Below are 13,979 nucleotides of genomic sequence, written 5' to 3' on the forward strand. Positions count from 1 at the left end.
ATTGTGCATCAAATTTGTGTCATTACTAGAATTGCAAATTATCTTCACTTTTAATAATATCTTTTTTGTTTTTTTTAAATTTGACTAGTTTTTACTCGTCTGATTTGAAAACGAGTTATTTGTTTTGTACCTTTTACCGTGTATAATATGAGAGGTGTGTCAGAGTCCACGTTGTTGTTCAATGTAGCGGAACTGACTGGCGCTTTACAATTAGTTGCAGATCCAAAGTGTTTCATGGCTGCATTACGGGTTCAAACTAAAGCAGAGGGCCTGTCGTGTCTTCTGGCCACGTCTGCTTCACGCTCAAAAAGCTTTCAGCGGCAATAAAGGGTTAGAGCTGCATTCATGATTTCTTTGGTTGAAAATTAAAAAAAAAAAAAAAAAAAACATCTGACATTTCAATTAAGCAACACAGCGTGATGGTGGTTTTTTTTTTTGCCTTTGACGTTAAAGTGCCGTTACATATGTTACCTCCCGGCCATGTTGCTCTCACTTCTAATCACGCAGCGTGACAAAAGTGACACGTTATTTTGTTGTTGAAACGCTTTATCAGAAAAAACAAATAATTGAGTCCAACGTAGGAAGACAGTGAGTTGCAACCACCAGCAAATGTCTCCGGTAGAGAAAAAAAAAAAAAAGAAACACGGCAGAGTTGATATGTTAGTCTTTAGTGAATCTGATGCCGACAGACTCATTACTTTGTTTTGCAATGGAGCAGAAATGTCGCATTTATTATTCATCTGCAGGAAAAGATATACCTTTGTACTTAGCTCTAGGGGAGGCAGAAAAAAATATATACACAATCAACCCAATCATTAGCCTGCTAATGCTAATTGAGAATTTGTTGGAGTTATTAAAAGAATGCACTACATGGCTGCCTCCAGCAGAGGCGCTGTTTGGTAGTCGTACTTAGTTTACTCGCTGAAGAAGAATTTTTGGCACATTTTCAGGTTTAATTGTTGAAGATATAAAGAAATGAAATAAAAATATTGATAAAATAATATTTAAAAATATGCATAACAGCGTATGAGATTTAAATTTCCAAAGGCGGCAAACTAATGTATGCACAGCATGCGAGTAAAGCAAATGTTTTTAAAGTAGTGAGGTCATACATAAGTTCATTACAGGAGAATGGGAGCTGTAAAAAGCTCATTAATGCTACACTCGAGTGTATTTGCATAAGAGGAGGCTTCCCCGCGTCTCGATAAATTACAACAAACGAGCGTTGGTGTTTCTGTTGTTTGCTGGGCTGGCTCGCGCCAAGGCTCGCAGGCAGGAAGGTCAGCGCCAGACACAGTTTCCCTCGCACGCATCTCAAAAGTGCCGCCGGTGCCAGCGTGTGCATTTTGTGTAAATCACACAAAAGCGTAAACTCTCACCCCCAAAAAATAAAACTGCCCAAATTTGAATTTGACTCCAACTCTTCCACTGCCTCCACAAGGTCAGGCTGGCATCAGGAATTCGTCTCACCCCCCCCCCCCCCCCTAATCTGGAGATTACATTCGGGGAGAACCTCCCTCCCTCCCTCCTTCGCTTCCCTCGTTTCACCGCTCTCCCTCTCTCTTTCTGCAGCACTGCCAGACTGGCTCTCGACTGCGAGGTAACGAGCCAAGACCCGCTTACAGTGTCGAGATAATGTCCGAGGATTAAGACGGAGAGCCCCTTGAGTGGTGCCTCCTTCATTTCAGTCTGCGGCCTGTGAAGTCAGGGATCCATCCAGCTAATAACAGACGCCATTGTCAGCCTTCTAAATAGCGAATGGGTGTGGAAAAAATATGGTGATTCCATTTTGGGAACATTTCTCCTTCACGTATGCCAAAATGGCTCCCGGGCTTGGTGCTCCAATGTTGCATCATAGGGTCGAGGTTATTTGATCGTTTTGATAGTTGCGGGGTGAATTCATATTGGCACCCGTTCGCTTGAAGACACACTTTGGCGAATGGGATTATCCAAAGTGTTCTCCACCTGCCAAAAAATTTTTGCGACTCATGCACCAAATTTTGAGAAGCAGCGGGGGAGATCATAGGAAGCGAGCCTCTCCTCGAGGTGTTAAAGTAAAAGTTATGTTGCCAGGAATCTGAGAAGTTCTGCTAAATTATCAAGACCACCGTGTCTAACATGCCTCCTCGTACTTCTTGCTACATTTAAGTCTCATTGGAGTAAAAAAAAAAAAAAAAAGTAAACTTTGAAATTCTGAATGTGAAATTAGCTCGTTCCTCAGGCGTCATAAATAGGTTAATGCTATTCCAACAGTCCTGATCCGAACACAGCTTCATCAAATATTCCCTTTAAAGATGGTGAGAAATGAAAGTCCTCCTCTACAACTGAGACCTTTTAGATTTCAGAAACAGCGAGTGTAAATACTCCACAGCGATCATGGTGGCCGGCTTATTTGGAAGTGAACTTACATTGAAAGAACCAACAAAGAGGTGCCTGCAGTCTATTTTGAAACAATTATGCTTTGTATTAAAAAAAAAATAGTATAATGTTAACCTCCAGTAGATATAATGAGCAAATGCAGAGCTGGACTCCACAAGTGACCAATCACTGTCTCCGTTAAGCACAGCACCGGCAAGCCTCCGCCGCTTTGTCTTCATTAGACTATCAGCGCACCGCCGTGCACAACAAAACAGCAAGGCCAGAAGATGCTTACGTTCTGGATGGGGCCAAAAAAGCAGGACTTTTTTAATAATAAATCATCCACACAGTTATTTTTTTTGGGGGGGTAAAGAAGGCCAAGTCATTCTACAATTAAGAAGCACTGATGTTTAAGCTTTCAGTATCCTTCTCTCTAATGAAGTTACACATAAAAACGTCGTTAGTGTGTGAGAAGGGGGCGGGTTGAGGATGGGGGGGGTAAAACCGTGGGACTTAATGAAGATCATTATCTCGACCTCAGCGTGGGCACTTTTATCAAGATACACGCTGGAATCATCATAATGAGCGGTTACTCCTTCACTTTCAAAGTCAAACTTTAAATGGCGGCCCAAGTTGGACGAAGCCGCTGGGGGTTGAATGTTTTGCAGCGATGCTTAATCGCCATCCATCCATCCATCCATCCATCCAGGTGTGATGGTTCTCAGTCGCAATCACACCATCACAGAAGCGGGAATTGAACCAACGGCGAGCTATTGCGCAATCGGCCACCCGATATCTCGACTTGTCCCGACACCAATCAAACGGAGAAGAATAATGGAAGAAAAATTTCATTTCGCGATACCGTGAGAACAAATGACAACCAGGAGAATTTCTCACACACTCCTACCATGACCTCCTGCGTCATTTTTTTTTTCTTCTCATTTCCAGTATTTTCCTCCAAATTTCCTTCTCTCCCGAAACTAAAACAAGCTCAGACAAGTCCTGTTCCTAACCGTGCCAAATCAATTACGTTGTCGCTCTTGCATGCGAGAGAACAGCAAATCCTGGGAAAAAGATCAATATGGCAAATGAATTAGGGTAGTTAGATGTTCTCCATAGGCGTGATGTTAAGTCAGATTTGCTCGAGGTGGCTCTGACACCATTTCTAAATTGGCTTTACAATACACATTTTGTTTTACTGCATGTTTTATTGACAGCTGGGTCATGTCAAGCCTCCAGCTGTCCACCCATGCTAGTTATTTATATAGTGGTGCACAAAAAAAAATAAAACACACAACAACAAATCGCTCAAAGCTGCGTATTGATTACAGATTTTCTGGATTACTGGCTTGGAATTCATCAATGTGTCAATAAACATTTCTCGAATTCGACTACTTGCTGAATTAAAAACTTTCTAATCGGAAAGACAGAGATTTTTTTTTTTTTATATGTTCCAAAGTTGACCAGCTTTTTTACACTTCACGGGTGTCGCTAAATTCCAGACACAAACCGCCGTGAACAAAAATGAAAGACAGCCGCAGTCGACTTGTATCTCTTTACGAGGAACACAAGCAGGCAAGTCGATGAACGCAAGTATCCGAAACATTGGTGATAAAATACGCCTCTTAATCAGATGACGTTTAAGCAGACGTGAGTGAATGTCGGGAATCGAACCTGGAACCTCAGAACTGCAAGACAACTGGTTTTGCCTCCGACTGAAAAGTGCTGAATAAAAACAATTTCATGTGAAGCTTTTTAGAGGCGAGTTAAAGGAAGAGAGATGTTGGAAGAGAGCGAGGGTGGAGGGGCGGGCAGCACGAGGCGGCTGGGTCGGGGCTGATGGATTACACCGGCTCCCTCCCGGGTAAATGGACACGGCCGCTCCTCCTCTTTCTCAACAAAGCCCCAGCCGTCATTGAAACGTCTCCAAAGATGGTGGCGAACGCCCAGCCGAGCCGCTTCATCTGAGACGGCCGTGTTTTCCGAGGCGAGAGCTGCAAAAAATCTTTTTTTTCCTCCACAAATGTGATATCCTTCTTGTCCGCTCATCTAATCTCACATGTACGACAAGAGCGAAGCAGACGCTCATTGATTGAGTCAAGACTAATTGCACAGAGAGCCCGTATTGTTTTCATAAATGCTCAATACGAACAGAAGTATTTGGACACCTGATCATTACCACCTGCCTCCGAAACGCTTTCAAGGGCCGAGACGGCGATTAAAGGTCACGCTGCTAAAAGGCTAAATAAATAATGAGAGGGAGCATAGCTTTAAAAAGTCCTCATCTAAGGCCGGGCATCGGATACTTGGTATCGGAGTACCCACACATAGTTCAACATCAGTTTTTGTAATTTATTATTGGAAAATAAAGATATTTTAATTAAGGCGCAAAAAACTCCGATCATTGGGTAGCAGTTTACTACAAGTAATAATGGACGTCATGGTGCCTGCTCTCTTTGTAATGTCCTTCAATTAGTGCACCTAATTGTCACTTACAGTTTACTATTAGCTCTCATTTTGCAGGAGAGCTTTCAGGAAATTAGATTTAAAAGGCTGAATTGTCTGTTTCGGTGTTGGGGCGACCCGACTGATGGCACTAATGGGAGATTAATTGGCTGTAATTTTGGAAAAGAACCGGCCCTACTTAAATCCATGATTGGTCACCGTATCTGGTTAACATTTTGCAGTGGGTTGCCAAATGCCAACAAAGGTTCTCTATTTTACGCTGCAACTCTGCTTGATTAAATTAATTGTGAGTGCTTAGCTGCTGAGATAGCGACGGTTTGTTAATTCCAAACCTCGCTCATGCACTTCATGCTTTCCTGAGTAGAAAGTTGGATTTCATAAAAATGGACGCCGGCTAAGAAAGTGATTAAAAATACATCGTCTCAAAAGTCCAAATAGAACTCCTACGGTCAAACAGTTCCTGGTTCCAACGAAGCATTGGACATAAAGACAAAGCCATTTGTTTACCATCTTTATTAAGGTGATCAAATTACAGCTCATTCTTTATTTGCGCAGTGGATTTCTCTCGCCTTTAATTCGTTCCCATAGGAGACGATATGAGTGATCAAGTGCTGGAAAATAATGGCTGCATGTTACCGGACGCAGCCTGCGGGCAGAGATTAAGGAAATGAAAAAGGAGTTTGCTGAGTTCTTTGCGTCGCTCATGCGGTTTTCATTATCGACCGTTCGCCGGAGGGGATGACACTTTGGCTCGCAGCACCTGCACCGATTTTCTCCGGAGGCCAAACAATCAGCAGGGCAAAAGCAATAAAAAAAAAAAAAAAAAATGCATGGACTGAAAATTGATATATTACATTACATATATCATGGATGGCAACTTTTTTTTTTTTTTTTAAAGAGAATTGTCCAATTCTGCTATTTGAAGAATGAAAAATCGGGAAAATTTTGTTAAGTCCTAAAGGCTTTTTTTATAGCCAGCGTGCAAATCACAGACAGCATATAATTTTTTTTTTTTTTTATCGGAGTAAATTGAAGATGATTTTGGGGTATCCGCGCTCAGGCCCACGGAATTCCAACAGATTGCGCAACGAGTGACATCTTCTGCAACCGCAGCTGCCGCCGACCTGTCAGGAAAGATGAAAATATGCCTAGCTTCATTTAGTACTTTGGGAATCTTGTGGCGAGAGGTGCCAGGTAAAAGCTAATAGATGATTCTGGGCCACAGTTGAGTCAGCAATGCCGCCAGCTGTCTCTCTAGGGCGCATCGGTTTGATGACAATCTCGCCAGGGCCGTAGAGGGCAAATAGAGGACCCGCGGGGGGGGGGGGGGGGTTGGGGGCGGGGCATCACCTTCATGCTGGGATTGCAAAATCAATTTTGTGATTATTTAACAAATAGAGGCAGAATGTTGCATTTCAACTCATATTGCCGACTTCCCCGAAGATCGACATTCGAGTAGCACAATTTGCTAAATAGTGGCACCAACTTTAATTTGATCCTTGACCTATCTTTTCGTGAAATAGATTAAATTTCATAAAACGCGTGTAACCCACACGAAATAACTTGTTGATCCAGTTTTTTTTTTCTCTCGCAATTATTTGCATGCAAGTAATCACATATTTTATTTCCCCAGCTAACCGAGGTTCCAAATCCATCTGGAGCTGTCAGTCCAACCCGGCGTAAAGTAACATCCGGCAGCTTCACTGACTGACGGAGAGGAAATTGAAGTGTCACGTCAACATTTTAACGATATTCCGTGGCATGTTGTCAGGCATTGGTGTGTCGTTTCCATCGAGTTATCCCGAAATGGGAGAATAACAAGAGGAAAAGGTGGGGGGGGGGGGGTTCTATCGGAATAACAAGGCTGGTTTTCCCATTTGGGTGCATCTTAACCACTCATTGCTCCCTTCAATGTCCTACCGAGATGTAGGCCACCACTCTTAGCGGGGAAACGCCGCGTGAGAGTAATCTTTGACAACGTTGTCAATGTCAGAGCAGCGACCTGAGACGTGCATATGAGCAAATATGGCTGTGAAAATGAGATGGGGGGGGAGGGGGAGCTGAGTGCTGTACATCGTCTTCAGGCTGACAGTTCGCACCAAAGATGCAGCTCCGTGTCATCAGAAAGTGCGAATTCTCTCTCTCACACCAGAGCGGAGGAATGCGCAACGCCTGCGAGCATCACCCGCCCACTGAACATCATTAGCATTGCGGCTCCCGACTGGCAAAGACACGAAGAAGCCCATGTCAAGTTCCACCAGGCTCCGAGGCCGCTAGTTCTGTACTTCGCTGGAATGCAATTTCGCCAGGTTAACGGGCTTATTTTAAATCTACGCCGCAGCATCTGGGTCGGGAATAGAACGAGGTAAAAAAAATAAATTAACGCTGTCTCGCCGAGGTGCGAAATGAGCTTTTAAAGTGTACACATGCCAACTGTGGCTAGGTGATAATGGAATCTCAGCAGTGAAAGGTCAGACTCACTTTATTCGCACTGTTGGGACAGCAGTCAACTTTGAGCCAATTGGAATCGTGATACTAAATCTTTTTCCCTAACAAATCAATATCAACAATATGGGACGATTAAGCTAACTAAGTTTACAATTTAAGCTTCTTTGCCGGAAATAGAAAACTCTCGTCTGTGTCAACACGAGAGAGTAACAGCTGGTTTATGAGCTCCCTGGAAGATGCCGTTCGACAACGATCATGGCCGCCGCTCACTCAATAACACAGCTGTTGGATTCAAAGTGTCTCGACTGGATCCGGCCCTTGATGATAAAATTTCCATTTTAGGAGTCTTTTAAGGTGCGATTTTACATGTATATGAAAGTTTGAAAAAATTTAGGGGGTCACTGGTAGTAGCATCGTTTGCACAGGGGCTGAGTTTTATGCAGCTGGTGTGGAATGAATCCAAGTCACCAAACGCCCAGGGTGCAATTTGCACTAGGTCAGCTGGAAACGGGCTCCGACCCGAAACCATCCATCCATTTTAGAGACTAATTCACATCTTTAGGGGCATGTTTTTAAGTTGGTCACTTTCCCCGAAAAACATCTCATTTTAAAGGAGTTAGCATGTTTTGTGTTAGCATGTTCCCGTCTCAAATCGTCCTGTGATGTATTTAAATCTAAGCGCTTATCGATAAATTGCTTCAACGGAAAAATCCTTGAGAAGGTCACGGTTGCTTAGTGTAACCGATGAAATCTGTGGGGAAAAAAAATGGAGATGGGATTAAGGGACGGATCAAGTTAGTCCCAAATCAACAAGCGACAAGTTTTTCTCTGCATGCGTTCAAATAAAACACAATAGCCATACGTTTTCCAAGCAGCGGATCAATACAGGCAAGTCCGGAGAAACATATCCAGAGAAACCATTCGGACCTGACAACTGGATTGCTATTCATCTTCCATTACAAGCCACGGGCCAGCAGCCACTACAAGTCATTTGGTGACGGCTATTCGGGTTGCCACTGACGTGTAGGCCGGGAAAGTGGACGGATTTTTTTTGTGTGTTTTTGCTGCAGTCATCAGATGCGGTCCATTTAATGTTACAAATGACAAATTCCACTCTGTCGCCACAACAGTTTTTAGTCCGGAGGTGTTTCCCTTCATTGGATTGGCAAGGGCAGAGCTAAGATATTTAATAGCGACGCTCCTATTGTGCACAGCTGCCCCTGCCCTTAAATACGGAAGCGCTCAATCATGACAAGAGGATCCCATGTTGGAATGAAATGGGTCATATGATACTTTAAATAAATATGATAATGAGGCAGACAGTAGCGACTAGCCCAAGGGGGTTATTTGTGATATGCAACGGGAGGAGGAGGTAGGTCTGAATACGCTTTGCTCTGTTTATGTGTAAATGAGATTTTGGTGTCAACTTGATTGGCGGGAAGAATATTGCACAAATCAACATGATTACCGCACTGACTTACAAGGAACGGGTTCCGTGTGACAAATGGAAGGTGCGTGACACTCGTCGCCGTCAGCAGGATGACAATTACCCCTTGCGGTGCGACCGCAGGTACGCAAAAGGGGGGTGGGAGGGGGGGTTCTGGGAGCGAGATCAATGACACATGCAGTGCAAAGAGTCCCGCTGTCGTGCGGAGTCCCCAAATGGAAGTTGAGTTGGAAAAGGTCAAGCATGTAAAATGAACACTTTACAGGAAGGTCATATTTTTGGAATAATATTTGCTTGTTTATTAAAAAAAAAAAAAAAAACAGCTGTGGGTTACATTGTTAGCTTCTAAAAAAAAAAGAAACTCACATTCGCAGCAGCAACCCAGCCGTGTCTCCTCATGTACTTATCGGCTGATGCGGGATGAGAAGCTGTCAGTCAATATAACAACCGCAGGGTCTCGTATCAACGTGGCCCATCTTCACACTGGACCAGCCTCTGGTCAGACAGCAATTAAAACCTTCGCTCTCCAGTGGGGAAGCGGGCACGGACCACAGATCTATAAAGTTGATTTCTATCTATTCACCTCCTGCAAGCATCTCATCGACACATTTACTGTGTTGACTTGCGTGCCCGCTGTAATTACACACATCTGCGGACGACACGTATTACTTGTGGCGCATACGTGTCATCCCATCACTAATGAATGAGGTGTCTGATAAATAGCTGAAAGTTCTGCAAGCGAGAGGGAGGGTGAGGAGGAGGACTGGGGGGGGGGGGCGTTTCTAATTTCATAACTGTCGGCCAACGTGACGGAGATGTTGTGCTTTGCAGAAGGGAAATCAATGGGAGCAATGTTGATCCGTTCATTTTGGATATGGCAAGAACACTGCAAGTATTTAATTCGTCGATTACCGTATTTTACGGACTATAAGGCGCACCGGACTATAAGGCGCACCTTCATTGAATGGCCCATTTTAAAACTTTGTCCTTATATAAGGTGCACCGGACTATAAGGCGCACCATTAACGCATCGTGTCAGATTTTTAATCCTAATCAAATTTTTCTCCATTTTATCTTTTTTATTTCAACTTCAGACGCAACAAATTACTTTATAATGACAAAATAATGATCCATAGTCTTTTTGATTTATGATTCATAGTCTTCAGCGGGCCACTTATGATTGATTTTATGACACAATTGTTCGGGCCAGTTTAAATTTAGGAATTTGGTCCATGTATAAGGCGCACCGCACTATAAAGCGCACTGTCGGCTTTTGAGAAAGTTTTAGGTTTTTGGGTGCGCCTTATAGTCCGGAAAATACGGTAATCAAAAAAATAATCGGTTATTGACATAATCGGTTTCAGGTCTTAAAACTGGCTTTGAAAGTAGTTCACTATTTTTTCCTTATTAGACATTTTTTTCCAGTTAATCCTCCAAGTCTTCAAACAGCAAGAAGCAAAATAATTTATTTTGCTGGAAATACGGCAAAATCTTCAAATTCACGTTGGGCCATGGCACTGCAGTAACTAACAATGTGGCTGCAACTCAAAATTTAACAAGCAGACAGAGATGTACTTTTTTTTTTTCTTTTTTTTTAACGAGCCTTTTATTGGTCGAAGCCTCGGCAGAACTTTAACGAGACACGCCGCCAAGTGACACGGCGAGCCGGCGGTAGAAGTGTCAAACTCGGAACGGTTCTGGTAATTGTGTAACACGAGGAAAAGACTCCATGACTCCATGCTTGTTATGACGCTCATCTGACCTCGTGTTTACGATTCCACTGTAAGACCTAATGAATGTTTTACAGCTGATTGCAACAGTAGCCGGCTGTAAACATAGCAACAACACACATCTGCTTATGTTGTCCCACTGGGAACGTGTAAAATAAATATTTAATCAGCTTTTGCTTTAAAACAGATCCTCACAAAAATTAAGAACATATTGCGTTCGGCATGCTAGTCGATTTTAATGGCTTGGATGGCAGCCTGCCACGTTAAAACGGGGGGGGGGGAGTCAACGTCCTTTAAAAACAAAATCTGCACGATTAGTTTTTAGTATCAGGCTCTTAAAATAGAGTCAGGACAGACAAGGAAGCAGAAGGACAAGGGTCTGGTGGGGAAATTAGCATTTATTCCCACAACTGGTCACAGATTGCTAATCTGACCAAAATATGTCAAATATCTTGTTTGAGGGTGTAAATGATGTGTAGGTAACATCTGTTTCGACAGCAACAGGCTCGGGCAAACGCCGGCTTATCTTGGCCGAGGTGCGGCGCCGCCGTGCCGGCGAGGTGGAACGATAAACATAATTAAATTGAGTTGGATTACACAAAATGGATGGGATCAGTTGGGAAGGCGGAGAAGCTAATCCAGTGCAATCCTCTATAGACGTGCCAGCCGCACAAAATAAAAATGAAGATGCGAAGGGAAGGAAAACGGTGGCTGTCAGAAGGAGATCAAGATGTATTCCAAAGTCAAATAGCAGAAAAAATATAAATGTGTCTGAAGTTGAGTTGCGTGTTTTTTTTTTTTTATATGTGTGTGGGGAGGGGGGGGGGGGAGTTCACATGTTGTCAAAAATGACAAAGTAACACCATTAGCCCACTGCTGCCTTTGGAGCAAGTCAGGTTGGCCAACTTGTCGTTTGGTCGCAGCGGTAATGACAGTGATTAAATCGTGTATGAAATTAGAGCTGAGCTATTTGGCCGCTACCGTAATCTTGGGTTAGATCACGGGACGTGACTATTACCTGGAATGTCAATTGTCCAACATCTCGTCATCCTCCTATATCTACATCCTGTCTAAAATAGCATGGAGGTTGCAAGATATATTATTTAAGACACTATATCGCATAACTTTGATTGAGAGTCGACTCTTGTAGACAGCCTAAAGGCGGCTTGGGCAAAATTTGACAGTCTCGACAGCTGAATCCAAAGCTTTGCACCAAATGGCAATTGCATCCCTGCAATATGTTGATGGATCATTTGAACGGTGCTCAAAAGCTCTGACTCATGTACCCATTTCAGAACCATTCAAGTGTGACAACCAGATATTTCAGCTTTAGAGTGACCGTATTGGCCATGTTCGATAATAATGCCGATTAGGATATCAGCGTCTCATTAACGGGGTAGCAATTGAGATGAAAACCAAGGTGAGCATGATAAAGAGGTGCTATTTGGTTTTCACAGGTGCCTGACCTATATTTCCGAAGAGCTGCGCAAACACTCGGGCTCAGCTCGTCTGAATGCAAAGCAGCTCGCCGGTGCTCCCCCGTCTGCCCTCTTACAGCAAGTTCACTCCAGCGAGCAGGGGGTCGAGTCTCCTGCAGGCGCTTTCGCAGGGACCAGTCGGGACCGCTCGCTGTGCGGCTCGGCACGTCAACCAGCCGGGGATCGGAAGATGGTTATCGTGCACTGTTTCCCCCCACGAACAAATGGCTCTCTCTTCCCTTTGATCCCATGCCAAAGCTGATTTTCCCTCACTTCTGGGCATCCTCACCCACAAAGTGCTCACACTTGAGGCCAAATTTAAGCGCGGCTAAAAATACCCCCCCGCTGCTCTGCTGATGAGATGTATAAATTAACCATGAGGCATCTTTCTCCAAAATGAGGATACTTATCTCAAAATTGACAGTTTGAAGCGATTACAGGTAGGTTTTTGGGGGGGGCTGTGAGGGGAAGCCAGCTGATAAAGTTTGGTCCATTGCAACTGTGGAATATCCAATTAAAAATGGACATAATAGCTGATCATTGACATATGCTCAAAATATTGACGTAAAGCACTTCCTGCTCGTTTGAGGGACACATGGAAAGTACTTAAGAGAGAAGAGCCACGCTGGAAAGAGTCCCTGGGCTTCCCCTACTGAATACTCCCTTCATTTCATTTGAAAAGAACTCTCCCCAGACCTGGAATAATTTTATATTCTCCGTTTGTATGCTCTAACTACAGTTCCTCTTGCCAGTAGCCTAACCAAATTGAAAATTCATCAGCAAGATGGTAGAAGAAATGAAACAGCGGCGTGTTCCATCTGTCGTGTAAAAGCGAGATAACAGTATTTGCTGGTGACAGACTCTTTTAGACTTTTTTTTTTTTCTTGCACTGCCAAGTTGTGCTTACTTCATAAAATGTCACAGATTGATTTTTCAACTCGCCGTGTTGTCCGGTTGAACTCTTTGGGAAAATCATTTCAGCTCTGAATTGAAAAAATAGCCTATTCATATTATGTACAGGTGGAAGATGAATATAATAGGAAGGAAATTCTGCCTCAATTTTTTTTGGGGGGGGGGAGCATAAAAAACAGTTTGGGGAAACAGAGGCAACACGGGACAAGCTGAGCACATGAAAGCATAAATTAGTTAGTGAATGTTTACATTGGACGTGTTCCTCGTGCCGCTGGTGAGCCGAGATAAATTACAACAGTCAGCTATCAACTTGTTTGAAATTTGCTTTTTCACAGCGATGCTAGACAAACTTTCCGAACACCTTAAGATGTGATCAAAGTGTGTATAAATTTAAATCTGACCTATAAGATGCTGCGTTTTGATCAAACTAAAATATGCCTTCTCGATTTCACCATTTTGCTTTTATTTGGTGATTTCTTTATTTAGAGACTTTAATAAACATATGTTTTTTTAGTGGATATAAATCTTGAAGCTGACAACCAATCATACTAACAATGAGTAGAAATTGAAGCCAAGCTGTATGCCACTACCAATGTGTGGCTTTTTTCTGAAAACCAACAAAATTGGCAAAAAGAACTAAAAAGATTGCATCATCTGAGAAGTTATATTAACCCTGGTCAGCTTTTTCCCTTCAGAATTCTGAATCTTCAGTCAATCAGAAGAAATCAGTCTTAATTGGATCCGATTAGGTGTACCTAATGAGGTGTCGCTTCCCCATTGCACGATCAAATCTTACCTTGCTCCAGTAGCCGCAGAGAGTGCTGGAAAGCCGGGTCGAGCATTTCCTTCTCCGCCTGAAGCTCCGGTAAGTATTGTTCGCTCCCCATGTTGTCCGTCCCTGGCCCCCGAAAAAAATCCTCTTCAGGTGCACTTCGAGGAAAACTTGAGTACGCGTCGAGCGGTTCCGTTGTCCAAAAAGGAGAAAACGACGCTGATATTGGGTGTTAGAAGTGCATTTTCCGTCTCCTCCAGTCCAGGGCTCGCTCGCACGCACACAAATCGGCTAATCGGAGCGTTAATATTGTTGTATTTATCCCATTCGAGTGGAGCTTCGTTGTAAGTTCCCCTGCCGCGCTTGCC

At 43.4% G+C, this 13,979-nt stretch overlaps 1 protein-coding gene across 1 annotated transcript in view; it reads right to left on the reverse strand.

Moving 5' to 3' along the window:
* The window catches only part of khdrbs3 (KH domain containing, RNA binding, signal transduction associated 3), a 35,698-nt gene extending 21,719 nt beyond the window's left edge, over window positions 1-13,979 (reverse strand). The window contains exon 1 of the mRNA XM_061267628.1: window positions 13,636-13,979. Within this exon, the coding sequence (XP_061123612.1) occupies window positions 13,636-13,726 (91 nt within the window). The 5' untranslated portion in view covers window positions 13,727-13,979. The remainder of the gene's footprint in view (window positions 1-13,635) is intronic.

Source organism: Syngnathus typhle, linkage group LG20, assembly GCF_033458585.1.
Source record: "Syngnathus typhle isolate RoL2023-S1 ecotype Sweden linkage group LG20, RoL_Styp_1.0, whole genome shotgun sequence".
NCBI lineage: Eukaryota > Metazoa > Chordata > Actinopteri > Syngnathiformes > Syngnathidae > Syngnathus > Syngnathus typhle.